At 36.2% G+C, this 17193-nt stretch overlaps 1 protein-coding gene across 12 annotated transcripts in view; it reads left to right on the forward strand.

The window, feature by feature from the left end:
- LOC125029660 (glutamine--fructose-6-phosphate aminotransferase [isomerizing] 2-like) overlaps positions 1–10806 on the forward strand; it is a 32444-nt gene extending 21638 nt beyond the window's left edge. For 2 of the 12 annotated variants that reach the window (XM_047619683.1, XM_047619694.1), the window contains exons 5-16: positions 474–615; positions 1614–1658; positions 5120–5128; positions 5857–5871; positions 7079–7087; positions 7505–7665; positions 7790–8032; positions 8138–8367; positions 8483–8738; positions 8907–9020; positions 9155–9283; positions 9435–10806. In XM_047619683.1, coding sequence (XP_047475639.1) covers positions 474–615; positions 1614–1658; positions 5120–5128; positions 5857–5871; positions 7079–7087; positions 7505–7665; positions 7790–8032; positions 8138–8367; positions 8483–8738; positions 8907–9020; positions 9155–9283; positions 9435–9680 — 1599 coding nt within the window. In that variant the 3' untranslated portion in view covers positions 9681–10806. Of the gene's footprint in view, positions 1–473; positions 616–1613; positions 1659–2672; positions 2700–5119; positions 5129–5856; positions 5872–7078; positions 7088–7504; positions 7666–7789; positions 8033–8137; positions 8368–8482; positions 8739–8906; positions 9021–9154; positions 9284–9434 lie in introns of all 12 variants that reach the window. The other 10 variants (XM_047619712.1, XM_047619702.1, XM_047619749.1 and 7 more) reach the window with 10 other exon arrangements.
- The last annotated feature ends 6387 nt before the right edge of the window (positions 10807–17193 follow it).

The raw sequence follows: 17193 nt of genomic DNA on the forward strand, positions 1-17193 counted from the left end.
ATACACTAACACACTCACTCACACTCATACACTCACTCACACTCATACACTCACTCACACTCATACACTCACTCACACTCACTCACACTCACTCACACACACACACACACTACACACACACACACACACACACACACACACACACACACACACAACACAACACACGCGCGCACACACACGCACGACGCACACACACACACACACACACACACACACACACACACACACATACACATACACACACACACACACACACACACACACACACACACACACACGCACACACACACACACGAACGCACACACACACACACACACACACACACACACACACACACACACACACACACACACACACACACACACACACACACACACAATTTCCCAATTCATATTAGGATCGCATCAACTATTTCATATCACTGCAAAGCTACACACAAGGAGTGGGGTTAACCGGTTCGCTAACATTACAGGAAGGAGCCTTTGCCCTTTGCTTCAAGAGCAAGCACTTCCCAGGAGAGGTCGTGGCCACCCGCCGAGGATCTCCCCTTCTCGTGGGCATCAAGACCAAGACCAAGTTGGCCACAGACCACATCCCGGTTCTCTACAGCAAGGGTGAGCTTCGGCTGCTTGTATGCCCCTTATTCACAAGTGTCCACAGCTCCTAATCTCTTGGGCTTTTCATAAAATCTAAGGTGGAGAGTTATCATGTTTAAATCTGTGAGTCATATTCACATACTAGAATGATAGTCTTGATTTGAGAGAGTTGATGGGAGCTGTGGACTTGTTTTGTATTTCAAATGTATTGCTTGCTAACAACCCTATTTTTGTTTGCAATATTGATTGAATACAGCACCGATTAGAAGTTAGCTTGTGTATTTTTAAGCACAGTATGGTTTAAAAGTGAATATATTTGAATTTAGATTAGTCATTACTGGTCATTAGAACTGAAATTATTATTTTTAAAGTATTTTATGTCTTGATTTGTATGTATGTTTTTTTTATATATAACTCTAAATGTATATTAACCTTTCCTATTTTTGAGATACAATTTTGATATTTTAATTATTATGTATGATTGATTAGGATATTAGTCTAGTGATAATTACCCCTAGTATTAGAAATTTAGGAGAACAGTATAGTTCTTGCATTTTTATATATTTCCTTTACTATTGTCTTAGCTTGAGGGTGGTTTAGCCATGTAATGCTTCCTTACCCTGGTTAACACCTAATGCTATGTTATGGTGACAGCTAACATAACACTCCAAAACCTTTTAAATGTGGACATGATGCAATGCCAACTCTTCAGAGTCAAATTTCATTACCCATAAAATTGGTCTGATTGATCATTAAAGTAGTGATTAAGCCTGGGAGAGAAGTAGGGCGTTGTGAAGAACACTTTAATTTCACATTTATTTACACTAAAGAGTAGTCAGTCCAGTTGATTAGTTCTTGCGAGTTCATCCTTTGGGAAATATGACTGGGAGATTGCCCTTGAAGTATTCTGTGCTCTGAAAAGTTTTATCATGGCTGAAGAATTGGCAAGTTGGTTTAATCCCAGTTCACTAAATCCTCACTACTAACCTGATGGCATTATTTCCCCACAAACTAAGATGTGTACGAGTTCGGAGGACGGTCACTGGGTGCAAGAGAGAGAGGCAAGTGATGAGAGAGGAATGGTCACAGATTTTCCTGCATGAGATGTCTGTAAACACTAAGCAATCTGCATGTTATGCTTCTATTGCATGCTTCTTTATCTAATATCTTCACACATGGTAAAAGAACAATTAAGCGTTAGACATTAATCACACACTGTAATTACAGTAGCCTTGACAAATGTTTTACAGCTGCCAGATACAGTAATACTCAATTTGGATGCCACACTGCACATGTAACATGTGCATGAATCTTTCACCTGTAGTTGGTCCAAGGTTTATTTAAATTGCTTATGGTTGAAAAGCTTCTAGATGCCATCAGCTATTGCCCTTATTCTTCTTTAAGATCATAAATATATACACAAATTTTGTGTACGACAAGAATATTTCCCACAACGAAAGACCTATTTTTTTTCTGGACTGACAAAGACCATGACTTAAGCAGAAACTGTAAACATGCTGTACACTATTAATATTTAAGGCCACCATGGTGAAGGTGGGGTCAACAGTTTCTCTTCCTCTTTTCTCCTGAAGAAGAACTCTCATTCTTGAGAACTGGTTTGGCTTTTTGGTGATCTCTTTCTTGGATAACATTTCAGGTAGCTGGGTTGGATAATTGTTTGGTACTGAAGCCTGGGGACCAAGGTAATTGGATGGACAAAAAGATAACCCACAACTCGCAAAAGATGCAGGCTTCTCTATGTGCTTTTTCAGGAGTAAATCACCATTTTTGCTTTCAGAGTTATTCTCCTGTTTTATTGATTTATTCTCTATTGGTAGGATTTACTAACCACCCCTTTTGTTCCTGATAGCTAGTTTGTAGGTCAGTGATTATTATGTTCTCCTAGGGTTTATATATATGTACTTAGTTGTTTTTTTTGTGTGTTTTTTTTACCTCATAAACTTCCTGAGTCTATGACATGTTAGGCAGAGTTTATATATTCGAATAATTCACATTGAATCTTCCTCCCCTCTCATGTTTGCTCCTGCCTGCCCCGCCATCCTCGCTCCATGCAGACTCCCCCGAGAAGGTTGAGCTGAAAGGTAGTTAGTCAGTCCTCCTTTCCCAAGGGTTCTTGGCCATTGGTACAAATGTATTTAATTCTGATTTCTCTCTCTTATAATGTCTTAGTTTTTGTATATTCTCTCTTCTTGATTTATATATAAACTAGTTAAATATAAGGGATGTACATATATTTCTCATATTGCATTGACAGAATTGGTCTTCTATGATTTCTGGATGTCATGACCCAAAACAATCTCCATTACTTTTTTCAATATGAAGGTGGATTTATAATTTATTTCAAGCTACTTTGAGTTTGACAGCTAAGTAATAAGGTAATATTTGTAAGCAGGAATAGATAATTAAGATTTCTAAAAAAAATCCTGCTTTTGTTATCAATTTTAAAGAAGGGCTTAGATATACAAATAATATTAGCATTTATGAATTTCAGAAATGCTTTTTGTAAAACACACACACAAAAAGAAGTTAGATATATAGAATCCTAGCCTTTTTTAGTAGTTACATTAGGCAGCCCAAGATCCCTATGAACTCATGAAATCAGAATACATGAAACACTATTACATATCAGTCATTCAAACAAAATCTAATCTTCTGGATCAAAAAGGTAATGGAGACAACCTAACAGAAGTGGTTCTTGGTTCTCATACTTTCCATGTTGCATGAGAATAGACAAACTGTTCATGATTATAGATGAGGAGATGACACACTTGTGGTGATTTTCCTTACTTTTGCTACCTGTGTGGCAACCGTTGGTGATGGTGTTTCCTTGCATAGGGTTTTCAGTCGTTTTCTTTCTCTCTCAATTTTTTTTTATTTGATTTATGCAAGATTGAGTTTGTCTTTTTGGAGACTGATGATTTTGACATGTGAAGGCTGTTTTTGGGATTATTATGAAATAAGGAGCTCTGATTTTTCTTTTCTGTTTATTATTATTATATTTACATTTGATCTTTCTCCAAAATGCAGTAGATGCTTGTTATGACAGAGAAATATAATAAAACTTTCCTTAAAGGTAGTGGTATATATATATATATATAATATAATATAATATATATATATTATATTATATTATATTATATTATATATATTATATTATATATATTATATTATATATATTATATTATATATATTATATTATATATATTATATTATATATATTATATATATTATATATATTATATTATATATATTATATTATATATATTATATTATATATATTATATTATATATATTATATTATATATATTATATTATATATATTTATGTAATTGTATGTCAGATATTATTATGCTCTCATATTATTGAAGGTATTGCCTTTTTTCTAGTCTGTACCAAATTAATAACAAGAATCTATTGCCTGGAGAAACAAGAAGAAATAACATGCAAAGCAGAAGGTTATATGCACACCTTTTATGCCCATAACATATTCATACTTGTGCAAGATTCAGAAACTTAAGCATATATATAATGAAATATGTTATATCTTCTTTATGACTAAAATAAAATCATACAATTGAATAACTTAAAAATAATTCTTCACTAAACTTAACTATGCGACCCTTGGTAACTGTCATATCCGCTATACCAATTTTTCGTATGTGTGGAATATGAATGTCGTGTAACTAATTCTGTGTCTTGTTCTTTTTGTCTCTGTGTGATTCTGTAGTTTGTTCTTGAGGTAGATTTGTCTGTTGTTTATTGTATCACTTCATTCAGTGTTACTCTTGTGTTACTGTCTCGTAATACTTGTCTCATTACTTTGTTTTCCATAAATATGTTTTTGTCTTCTTGATGTTTTGTTTCCCGTTAAAAGCCGATATTTTTGGCTATGCACTTGGTTGTCCAATTGGGGTTGTCAAGTATTTGGTCTTTCACAAGACTTGAATAGTGCTAATTTTTTGTTGCAGTTTTTATATGCTTGATTTTATGTGCAAAGAGAATTGTGTTTTGTAAAAGTTTAGATTTATGCATAGATAGTCTTGCTTGAATATCTCATTGATAGCAAATAGATTCATGAAAATATAAGAGATTTATATTTGTTTTTTTGTCATCTTGTGTCATTAGATACAGCATCAGCCAGTTGTAAATATTTTGTTGATCAATTTTTAAAAACCTTGCTTATAGTATTTTAGGTTTCTTATTACTTTTTTTTTTGTTATGATTGCTCCTGCCGGCAGTTAATTATTTGAAAGTAAAAGTTACAAAATGTATAGGATATAGTTGTACAGTGTAGATAGATTTATTACCCACTTTTAGTTAAAAGGCATATTTTATCCCTTTTTAACATCCTGTGGTTAATATCCCTCTCTTTAAGAGTGCTCTAACATCACAAATAGCCAGCACAGGTATTCAGGCTTCATTCGAGTTTAATATGACTTAATTAACCTTTTCATTTTCCAATCTTCCGAAACCTTCTCCACCCCGTCGGTCCTGATGATAGACTTAGAAGGTAATGGTTCCCTCTCGTTCTGTTCTCCATCTTTCTTTTCTCCCCTTCCCTTTCTATATATTTTTCAACATTTGTTCCTTTTCCTTATTCTACCCAAGATGAGGACCTCTGCACAGTGGCAATTTCTCTTCTGACAAGCTGCACTGGATTTGATCACAGCCAGTATTTTTTCCATGTTAGTGAAGGCCACTGCTGTCATTAACCTGGAATGAATGTCTGTTGATCAATATGCAAGTTGCAAGTTGCAGATGAAGATTTGTGGAAAAGTGTAGATGTTTGTCATTTAATATTCCCCAAGTTTACTTTTTATTTAAAACTCTAAAAATGTTTCTTTTTTTTTTACTTATTTCATGCTTGAAAACTAGTTACTGATGTAACAGCTATAGAACAGGAAAAAATAGGGTAATTGTTCAAAAACCTACTTTAGTTCAGTTCAGTTCAGTTAATCTGGGATCCCTTAGTAACACACTAATTTTTATGTTTTAGGTTGCTGTTTCCCAAGTTTTGTAAATATGTTTGTCATCTGTAAATAGTAGTAAATGGGAAACACTGAAAACATGTTAAGTAGGGCATATTCAAAAGATAGAAGTTAGTGTAATGTTAAAGCTAGTGTAGAGTTTGTATTTTAGAATAGATTGTGTTGCATCATATTCTTGTCTGTTGTTGACTTTGTAAATAATGTGTATCTTTGTTTCCCCTTCAACCCCCACCCAATCCTACAACCTTAGCACTTCCTAAATCAGGTAATATTTTTTTTTTTCTTTTCATCAATGAGTGGGTGAATATGTGAATGGGTTAATGATGAGTGAGTAAGTGATTGAACGAGCAAGCGAATGCAGTCAGTTACACGTGTGAACTTATGTTGAAAGTAATTTCATTGTTTTTGTTCCATTTTTTGAAGAATTAATGAATAAAGGTTCTTCTTTGGAATAATGATTCACATGCCAATATATATAATTATGTCTTATATAGAATATGAAAATATATTTGAAATATTATATTTTATTATGAACTGTAGCATGGCTTATTTCATGAAAAAAATTATTATTATTATTGGTTAATTGACTATTGACTGACATTCTGTAGGATTTTTCAATTAATATTTTTCTCATAATATGAACTGATTATGAAAACTAACATTGTTTTTCTAAATCTATTTTTATAAAGTAGTGGCATACTTTATTGTAACTATACTGAAAAAAAAATTATAAACAAAAATAAAAATGAAATAAAATTACCATTACTTTTCGAGGACACACTAAAAATGGGCAGTGAAATATAATAAAGAGGAACATAATTAATAATCGACATTGTACTCAACTAATGTACTCAATGTTAGAAATGACATAGTACTTGCCATACTTATATCCGTAGTACACTTTTAAGATCATCTTTGTTAACCACCTTCTTCTCAAGAATAGAAACATGACATCTGAAACCATCAAAACACTTATCTGGGATATTAGCTTAATCAAGAATCTTCAAAATGTTTAATAAGTGGCAGCCTTGATGTGACTGCATGTACCTGCGGCATCACACTGTAACACAACTCCTGCAGTTGTAATGCCAGAGCTCCCTGTGTTTATTTTTAAGTACATATAGTGTAGATGTCACACTGCATGACACCCTCAATTCCTTTGCTCTCTCCATGACATCCAGCATAGCCAAGTTTCAAATCTATTTGACCTTTAGAAAGCATGCAACCCCTCCCTTAACCTGTAGCACATATGACAAGACTAACAGCCAAAGTAGTAGGGTCTGACTGTCACAGTTAGCCGTGTGTACCATTATTGTATTATCTAATCCATTTTGACCAATATTTTAATGTTTTCTCCCCCCATCCTCCCTCCCACCCACTTCTCATTTTCATTATGGTTGGCTTCCGTCTCTGGTCGTCCTGCTGCATGACATCACAACCCCTCATATCCTTCTCTCCCCCATATCCAACAGACAACCAAGGTAAAGTATACTAGAACATGTGCTTGTATTATCTCACATTCAGTTTTTATTCATGTGTTCTATTATAAAAGTCACAGTGAGTGGATCCACATTTTGCAACATTTATTGTTTATTTTAGGCCATCTGCTTTTGATCTTTGGCTTGTTTGAATTTTTTGTATAAAAAGCAGTATTTTTTTATTTACATGAGCCTCCTTTTCATTTTGCTTTTATTTTGCAGTGCTTTTTTGTGAAATTTAGTTTTTCCTTGTTTTCATATTCATTTTACTTGTTTTTATTTGCTGTTATCCTCATGCTATTTATGGATATTTAGTTTTAAATTTGTTTTGCTGGTTAAGAAGCCATTCATGTGGAACCTTTCTTTACAACCAGAAAATATTCTAAAAAAAGCCTCTTCAAAACCATTAATACCCCACAGATCATCGTCCCCATGCCAACGATATCCCCGCAACAGGATTTAACCGCACACAGTCCACTACAGAATTCCTTCCCTTGGGCGATGACAGGGAAGTGGAGTACTTCTTTGCCTCTGATGCTTCAGCCATCATTGAGCACACAGACCGTGTCATCTACCTTCTGGTGAGACTTCAATATCTTGACAGAAGAGAAAAATAATGACTATTTGATTGTCAAGACATTTTTATAAGAAAGTTTTAATTTTATTTTTATGAAGGGCCTCATTATTTGTCATTGTTGTATTCAGGATGACGATGTATCCAGTGTAGACACAGAAGGTGTTCTGAAGATCCATCGTCTCAAACGCTCTCTGGAAGATACACATGCCCGTGAAATCACAACCCTCAAGATGGAGATCCAGCAGATCATGAAGGGCAACTTCTCCTCCTTCATGCAGAAAGAAATCTTTGAGCAGCCTGAGTCTGTAGTCAACACCATGAGAGGACGCATTAACTTTGACCGAGAGACTGTTGTCTTGGGAGGCATCAAGGTGCACAGCTCGTCTTACTGTTGTTAAAATGGTTTTGAGAATATTTTGCAACAAATTATAAATAATTCTTGGTTAACGATCACTAAATTTATTATTGTTCTGCAGGACTACATCAGTGAAATTCGCCGTTGTCGCCGTTTGCTACTTATTGCTTGCGGAACATCATACCACTCAGCTATTGCAACAAGGCAGTTGTTAGAAGAGCTCACTGAACTCCCTGTTATGGTTGATTTGGCCTCAGACTTCCTTGACCGTAACACACCTATCTTCAGAGATGATGTATGCTTCTTTATTTCACAATCTGGAGAAACTGCAGATACTCTCATGGCTCTCAGGTAAGATCATAAAAAAAAAAAAAAAAGCAAAGAAAAGAAAAGAAAAACAGTTTATTTACATTTCTCTTAAGGATTTCTGTTAGGGGATATAGCCTAAGCTTCCCTGTTATTTCAGATACTGTAAACAACGTGGTGCCCTGATTGTAGGAATTACTAACACAGTCGGCTCTTCTATCTGCCGAGAGTCTCACTGTGGAGTGCATATTAATGCTGGACCTGAAATTGGTGTTGCTTCCACAAAGGCCTACACTTCCCAGATGATTTCCCTTGTTATGTTTGCCCTCATGATCTCAGAGGATCGCATCTCAGCCCAGCCCCGCCGTTCAGAAATTATTCAGGGACTGCACAGGCTTCCAGAGCAGATCAAGGAGGTATGAATGAGATGAGATTCTTATATTAATTTTGTAGATTACATATAATGTACATCTTTATAATCCTCTAGTTTTGAAAAGGAATGTAGTGTTTTCGAGAACAAGCCAGCTTTTAATTACAAATATATTCATATGTGATGTAACATGGTTTTTGTTCCTTCTTCACAGGTGTTGAATCTGGATTCAAAAATTCAGGAGATCAGTAAAGAAGTGTTCGAGAAGAAATCCTTGTTGGTTCTTGGTCGAGGCTACAACTATGCAACCTGCCTTGAAGGGGCTCTGGTAAGAATTTGAGATTATTTATGAATTGCATATTAATCCCTTCAAGCAAAAATTTAGTATTTCAGAAAGTTTTATTATTTCGTCTAGATTATGTATTTGTAAATAACATGATACTGATGTCTTTGTTCTTGCAGAAAATCAAGGAAATCACATACATGCACAGTGAAGGTATTCTTGCTGGAGAACTCAAGCATGGTCCCCTTGCCTTAGTTGACCGAGGCATGCCCATCATCATGATTTGCACACGTGATAATGTATTTGTGGTCAGTATGACATCCTTTTTTTATGAAGCCATTTATATTAACAACTTGTAAAAAATTGGGTACTGAAGATGATCATATACTAAAATTAAATATTTTTAAGCAAATCATATCAGGAGAGATGTATGCTTATTCAATGCTTTATGGCCCACAGAAATGCATGAACGCACTCCAGCAAGTTACAGCTCGCGAAGGAAGGCCAATTCTCATCTGCCACAAGGGTGATGAGGAACCACAGAAGTATGGTTCTAGTGTTCTTGAGGTCCCCAAAACAGTTGACTGTCTCCAAGGTCTCCTCACAGTCATTCCCATGCAGCTACTTTCTTACCACATTGCTGTCCTCAGGGGCTGCAATGTAGATTGTCCACGAAATTTGGCAAAGTCTGTTACTGTAGAATAAAATTGTCTTGTCAATATCCTGCATTCTTCCTGTGCTCATCTCATTGTTCTTATATTGATCCACAACATTTATTGTTGGTGAATGAATTATAGCTGTAATATTTGTATTTTTCAAGGTATTAGAGGAAATCTTATATATTAGGGTTGGGAAAATTCAGGCACCAAATATATTGTTGCAGGAAAGAATTTTAAGGTGAGCCAGATGGTATGTAAGTTTCCATCTGTGATTGTTTGATGCTAACCCGTATCTAGGTTATAATCAGAATGATACTAAGCTCTCTGCCTTCTCTCCATTCCTACAGTATTTCTATCCCTTTTTGAGCTTGTAAATTTTTGGCTCCCAGTTGCTCACTGACCTGAGATGAATTCTAGGATTAATGTATCTATTTCATCCAAGTGATGGAATAGATTTTCTTTTAAAATTTACTGTAATGAAGAAGATTTGATTTTATGACTTATCTAAGTGTCAGTGTTGAGTTCTTTGCCTTGTTTGATTTAATAATTAAAATGACTTAGTGAGCCAGATTGATTCTGTAAAGTATATTGTTTAATGGTATAACCTTTTTAGCTCACTGACATCTCATGGTTGAATCTGAGAGTCCTTGTATATATGTATTTATTGTTAAGATCTTTTTGATCAGGCCTCAACTTGTGGCTTCCAAATTGTTGAAATTAATTGAAAGTTTATAAATAGAGACATTTGAATTGAGTGAAATTTGTTAACCCAACACTGATGTTCATCACTGATTTTTTTCATAATTTCCTTCCAATCTGTCAATTATTCAGATAATTTCACATTTTCCTAAAAGCAATACTTTCATTCCTTTTAGATATTATCTACTTGCACATTGTTTTGTATATGATTTGCACAGAGGATGTACAAAATATTAAAAATGCTACATTATAATTCATAACAGAAAAAATACATTCCCTAAATTGACATTGAGGAAAATAAGAAACTATAATACATACATAAATATCCTATGTATTGTGCATAGTTTACAAATGTATTTGCCCCAGTGTCAGTGTCTCTGCTGAGTCTTTGTATAAATACATTTTTGTTATTGATTCCTTGGAAAAAGGAACCATTATAAAAAAGAGTTGGAATTAAAACCTGCATTATCACATCCTTGGAGTATTACTATTTCCCTTCATGCCATATGATCTAAACAGTAAAACTGATTGCACACAAGGTAATTTAGAAGCAAAGTGAAATGGACAGCATGTCACACCAAGAATATCCATTGTAACAAATGGAATAAAACTAAATTATAAAATTAAAAAATACAGTTTCCTGCTCTTCATTTTCCCTTCTGTCCACTTCCTAAGGTGTGAGAGCCATGCTGAAAGGATGAAAGGCTGGGTTTGTTTCAGTCATGATTGACCTCCAGGAGCCACAGGCATGGTATTCCCTTGGTTAATCACCTAGCCCTTACCTCTCATGGAGACCCTGAGAGGGAGATGGTTTCCTCTCCCTATTTATTTCAAGTTCACCCCATGGCCAATAATGAAGATTTTTACCCTTATCAGGGGCATTAAAGCTAGCCCCTTTATCAACTAGCCGATCTAAATTTGATTTCATTGGTTTCCCAAACCCTGCCTCTCCTTTGACCTTGGATCCAGCCACTGATACTAATACCCCATCCTCAATGTTTGCTGTCAACTCTATCTATTCCAAATCATCCACCCAGGTCATTACTCACCTTTCAGAATACACTTCTTCCTCTTAGTAGCAAAAAGGGTAAAGAGGGAAGTTAATGAGTTCATGATTAGTAGTGTAGCATCTTAGGATAGTAAATGGGGCAAGCCAAGTATTTGTAAAAGGAAAAAGGGGTAGTTAGAGGTGATTAGACCATATGGAAGATATGGTTCTATGAGAAGAGAAACCATCAATATTGCAGTTTAGAGGTTATTATGAAATAAGAAGTGAGTGATAAGGGTACAAAGGGGTGTCAGAAGTAGGAAGGGAAGAATTGGGGAATGGGACACCTTTGACCGAGTACTAGGCCGCATCTTGCACCATCAGCCAATCACTGTGGGCTGTGGCACAAGACGGCTTAAGATGATTGGCTGATGAGTGCAAGATGCCAGTCCGGTTCTCCGTCTAAGGTGTCCCAATATGAGCAAGAGGATCAGGAAAAGTATCTGGAGGAATACAAGGTTTGTGAACATCACACATGATTTATATATAATTAAATACCCTCATTTACAAATTTTTTACTATATCTTATAAGGTGCCATTTCTACAGCTGTAAGTCAGAATTTTTTTTGTTTGCAGGTTATGTAATTTGCTGAAGGAGCCTAAAGAATCATGTATAGCACTCATTGACTGTTGCAATTGCTTTGCCCTCTGACAATTTCGGTTATTTCATGATCATAACTCTTATGATGTGAATTACTATTGCTTATTGAGTTACAGTCACTGGCAAATATGACTGTAAACAACTATTGGTAAATGTGTTACCAATGTATGTTAGTGAATCGTGTATTTAGCTTGAGTTCACTATTATTATAATAGAGTTCATTATGCATAATTATAATAAAACTGTTTCACACATTGTCTAAATGAGCAAGGCCTTGTCACTTTGCTATACTGTACAGCTGATAAGGGTATGACATCAATGGTATTGGAGTACTACTGAGAATGGGGCTTTTAAAACAAAAAATGTAATAAGCAGAAAAATATTATTATTGGAAATTTTTCTTTATACAACCCATGTATGTAAGTATTCTATGCTGGGGTCTCTGTTTAATTATAGATTTTTGAACTATTATTAGTGTTGTTATTCTTTCTTACTATTATCATTATTATTACTTCTTATCATTCTTTGTTTTTATTATAGCTACTATTGTTATCATTATTATTCCACAATCAAAAGGTAAGTAATGCAATACCAATTAAATTACAGTCCTCTACCTTTAGAAATGTGTACTGGTAGATGTCAGCATGGAATCAATATCCTTTGCATGATTTGTTGAAGATGTAGTGCAGGAAGGTAAAAGGAAGGTGTGTTTGTATTACAGATCTTCATGTTATGGAAGTATAGTTTTCAATTTTATTTTAAAATTTCACAGTCCTCTGTGTCCTTTGGAAGCTTATATCAACTAAAGTGAATGGGTCAATGTTTTGCATGGCAATCATACCATAAACATTAAAATCTAAAGAGATATGTTTGTGTTAAGTGTGTACACTTGTCACCTTCACCCAATTCAGGCAAGATGTTTACATAGCCAAGCAAACCCTGAACTGATATTCTGGGTGAACCCTTAGCAGCTGAAAAAAGCACTAATGACACAATCTTTTGCCAAAGTGCAACCAAAGTAAAGAGACCAAGACCTTACTTATGCAGGCCTTTGTTTCACCAAATATTAATCCATCTTGATCAATAATTTAATGTAAGTTAAAAAAAACCTCTTTAAAATAAATTAACCTCTTACATCTGTTCCCAGTGATGACTGACTTACTATCACTGTACGGTGAATAATCACAGGTCTTGTGTACCCAATTATAAGCCTGAAAATTTCTCATGCCCAGAGCATCGAGCACTACTTTACTTTCCTGACTTTACTGAAAAATTTACCCATCATTACAGCTAAAAAAAAAGGGGTATCTCAAAGAGTGCAAGGTCTTCAGCTATGGAAGTGTTTAAAGGAAAATTAGACTATTAGTTGAATTCAGTACCAGATGAACCGTTAACCAGTGGTGGTGAAAGAATAAGGGCTGAATCAAATTCTATCCATAATCAAGTAGCTGAAAGAAGACAGGCGATCACACAGGATGAACCTAGCAGGAAACACTCATAGTGCTCTTGCTTAAACTTACACCAAGTAACCAAGTAAGTAACCATCCAATCATCAAAATCACATAGCAACCCATTGATGTTAATGGTTAAAAGCAAATAAATGTGCTAGACATCTAAGGTCATGTAGCACTATAGTAAATGGTAGTGAAGGGTGGTTGAGTTAGTGATTAGTTGTCAAAGTTGGGCAAAGGAATTGACGAGTAAATGGGTTAAGGTTGGGTAAGGTAATGTATAGGGGTTAGATCAAGTGAAGGATGTATATGCATTTGAGGAATGAAAAGAGGTTGTCAAAGCAGAAAGTGCGAGACGTTATGGGAGGGATCACGAAAAATCGGTCCCATTTGGCTGGGCTAAATAGATTATTTAAGAATTTTGTAGAGATGGGGGTAGTAGAAGGATGGGGGCATGTGGAAGAGGGAGTAGTGTTGAGGGAGGTAGTGTTATGGGGAGGTGGACAATAAGGTTGTAAGGTAGTATAAGGGAGGATGGGGTAGTTGATGAAGAAGGTTGTGGGGGTATAGTTGTTGAAGTTGAGCATGTTGGGAGTAGAAATGTCTCCTGGGGTGTTGATTAGGGTGGATACTGTACTAGTCGGCATTGAGGAGGGGGTATTAGTTGTAGTGTTCAGAGCCGTGGTCAAAGGAGAGCCTGGGGTCAGGGAATCGGGCGAGTTTGAATTGGTGGAGCTATTTGATGAAGAGGCCACCCCTCAGGGTCGCTTGAGGGGTAAGGGCTAGACAACTAAAGCAGGGGAATACCGTGCCCATAGCTCCCTCAGGCCGTTCAGGACTGGCACAAAGTCAGCCTTTCATCCTTTCAGCACGGCTCTCACACCTTAGGAAGTGGATAGTAGAAGGGGTTGGTGAAGGGACAGAAAGGAAAAAGTAGGAGGGGGAAAAAAAGAGCATGCAAAATTTGTTGAGTCGAGGGCTGAGTCTCAAGGTTGGGGAATTCCCCAGCATTGGGTCCCAGTCTCCGCCTCCTAAGCCCCCCCACGACAACAACGGGCAAGGGATTGGGGGGGAACCAATTGATGTTGCCATATCTAATGCTTCACAAGAATGTAGCCACTGCTGTTAATAATGTAATGTTAATGATGTACAATAATATAAACTGATTAATAATATTAATAATAATAATAATAATAATAATAATAATAATAATAATAACAACAACATGATCAAAAGTATCAGAAAATAAGTCAAGGAAATGGGTAATCAAGTAAGATCAGGTAGGCCTACTAATTGACTCCCTGGTGACACATATGTGTAAACAAAATTAACCCGTTGCTGACGGGCATGCCATGCCATGCCCACTCTGAGTTTACTTGTTTAATTGTTTTTACACATAGATGGCTACACTTGTACTAAGCCACCAATGAGCCAGTTATGAGTATTGCCTGTCTCACCCGTTTGCCCTTTTCTTTAATTTACAAAAAAATATTTTGTTATCTTATTTTGCTATTACTAATGTTTATAACATTATAGTAATTATAATGTTTATAATAAAAATAACACCATCGATATTTATAGCACTAGTAAAAAATACATTTTCCTGCCAATTTAAGAAAAGGTGAAATCAGGTAAGGCTAAGCACTAGCAGAGCCATCTATGTGTAGAGACATTTCACAAAAATATATAAAAAATAAGCACAGCATTTTTCAGATTTTTTTATTCATTATCCTCGGCAGCAATGGGTTAATAAACTAAAATCCCAGTTGATTTGATATGTATAATTGCCCTCTCAGAGTCTGCTAAACAAAAAAAACAAAAAAATTCTCTCTCCCCCCGTACATGACAATAAAATAATTAATAATAAAACTACCAACCAGTCTCATACTTTGTTGGTAATCCTTTCCTTTGTCAAGAAAGGGATAGAGCAAGTAAATAAGGTCCAGATATCGTAGGTAGCATCCTCTAACTTGGGGACCGAGGATGTATCACTGTCACAATTGTTTTTTCATAATTACCCACAGGTTCTCTAGTCTTCAAAATCCGACCAATTTTTATTGTAGACAGGGCAGTTTGTTGGGGAGATGAAGACAGTTCCAGTACAAGTATTGTGGGTGGAATGAGGTTGGGCAGGAAGTTTGTCAGGGTTGATAATGCTTTAGCTTGGGTTTTGGATGTAACTGTGACAAGACAAGAACAATCGGGGGGGCTGCAAATGGAAATGTTTTTGGACACATTGCTGGAAGAGGAGAGTGTTGTACGAGTAAGGTGCTGTGAGGTGGATCACAAAAATATTGGTCCCATTTGGCTGGGCTAAATAGGGTATTTAAGTTGTTTGTAGAGGTGAGAGTAGCAGAAGGATGGGGGCGTGTGGAAGAGGGAGTAGTGTTGAGAGAGGTAGTACTGTGGAGAGGTGGACAATGAGATTGTAGAGTAATAATAAGGGAGGATGGGGTAGTTCATAATGAAAGTTATGGGAGTGGAGATAAGTAGAGGATGTTGGGAAAGGAGGAATATCTCCTGGAGGTTGAGTATTGACTTGGGTGGATGATGTGGTATTGAGGAGGGGATAGTAGTAGCAGTGTCAGAGTTGTGGTCAAAGGAGAGCCTAGAGTCAGGGAACTAGGAGAATTTAAATCAGTGGGGATATCTGATGAAACGGCAAGCCTTACTGCCCCTAACAGTTGTATAAAATCTTCATTATTGGTCATGGTAAGCCTAGAATATGTTGGGGAAGAGAAACAGTACATCCCTCAGGGTCCCCTTGATGGGTAAGGGCTACACAATTAAATGGGAATACAGTACCCATGGCTCCCCCAGACCATTCATGACTGGCATAGAGTCAGCATTTCAACACAGCTCTCACACCTTAGGAAATGGATAATAGAAGGGGTTGGAGAAGAGAGGGAAACAAAAGGGAGGGAGGGAAAAAGGCTCTGCAAAATTAGTAGAGGCCCAAGGCAGGGGTGATCCCCAGCACTGGGTCCCAGTCTCTGTCTCCTAAGCCCCCTCACAGCAAAAACACGCATGGGATTGGGGTGCTTAAAATAAGAAAAAGGTACACAAAAAAAAAAGAACAATTTGTTATTAATTTCTGTCAAGAATGTGATAAAGTATATCATCTCTGATATGGTATCAGGAGATGAACTAATATACAATGTCTGGTGTTCGCCTTTTTTGTACTCATGTATGCAATGTGCATGTCTGTCTGTCATAGAGTCAAGTCAAAATGTCAGTAACATTAACCCACTGGATCCAAGTGCCTTGCTTTGGCACTTGAACAAAAATTGGAGCATTAGAATTACTTCTATGGAGACTCCCAAGTGTGTGGCTTATAGGCCTAGCCTACTTAAACACTCATGTGCAGTATCAGGACTCCTTTCCTCCTCTTTGCAATGCAATTAGCTCTTATCCTGGAAATATGTTTTTGCTACATTGACAATTTTCTGATTTCTTTATCATTTGTTATGTACTGTATGAAGATGGTAATATTCTTATAGAGTATATTCCATATTAACTCTCCAAGTAGATTACACTCTGTGCAATGGCAGTAACCAGTAATAAATTATCAAAATATTTTTGAATTCAAGTTTCGGTTCCACATCCTGTGACACGAGTAATAACAGACAGGAATAAGTTACTGCATGTGGATTCAGTGTCATACCTGAAGCTGGTGCTCTCCTAGGCATGGCCCACCCTTATTTATCAATGGAAATATCCCAGGAGCCTCTTCCTGAAGGCCTTTCCAAAAGCTTTGTAA

This window comes from Penaeus chinensis, chromosome 2 (assembly GCF_019202785.1).
Source record: "Penaeus chinensis breed Huanghai No. 1 chromosome 2, ASM1920278v2, whole genome shotgun sequence".
Taxonomy (NCBI): Eukaryota; Metazoa; Arthropoda; class Malacostraca; order Decapoda; family Penaeidae; genus Penaeus; species Penaeus chinensis.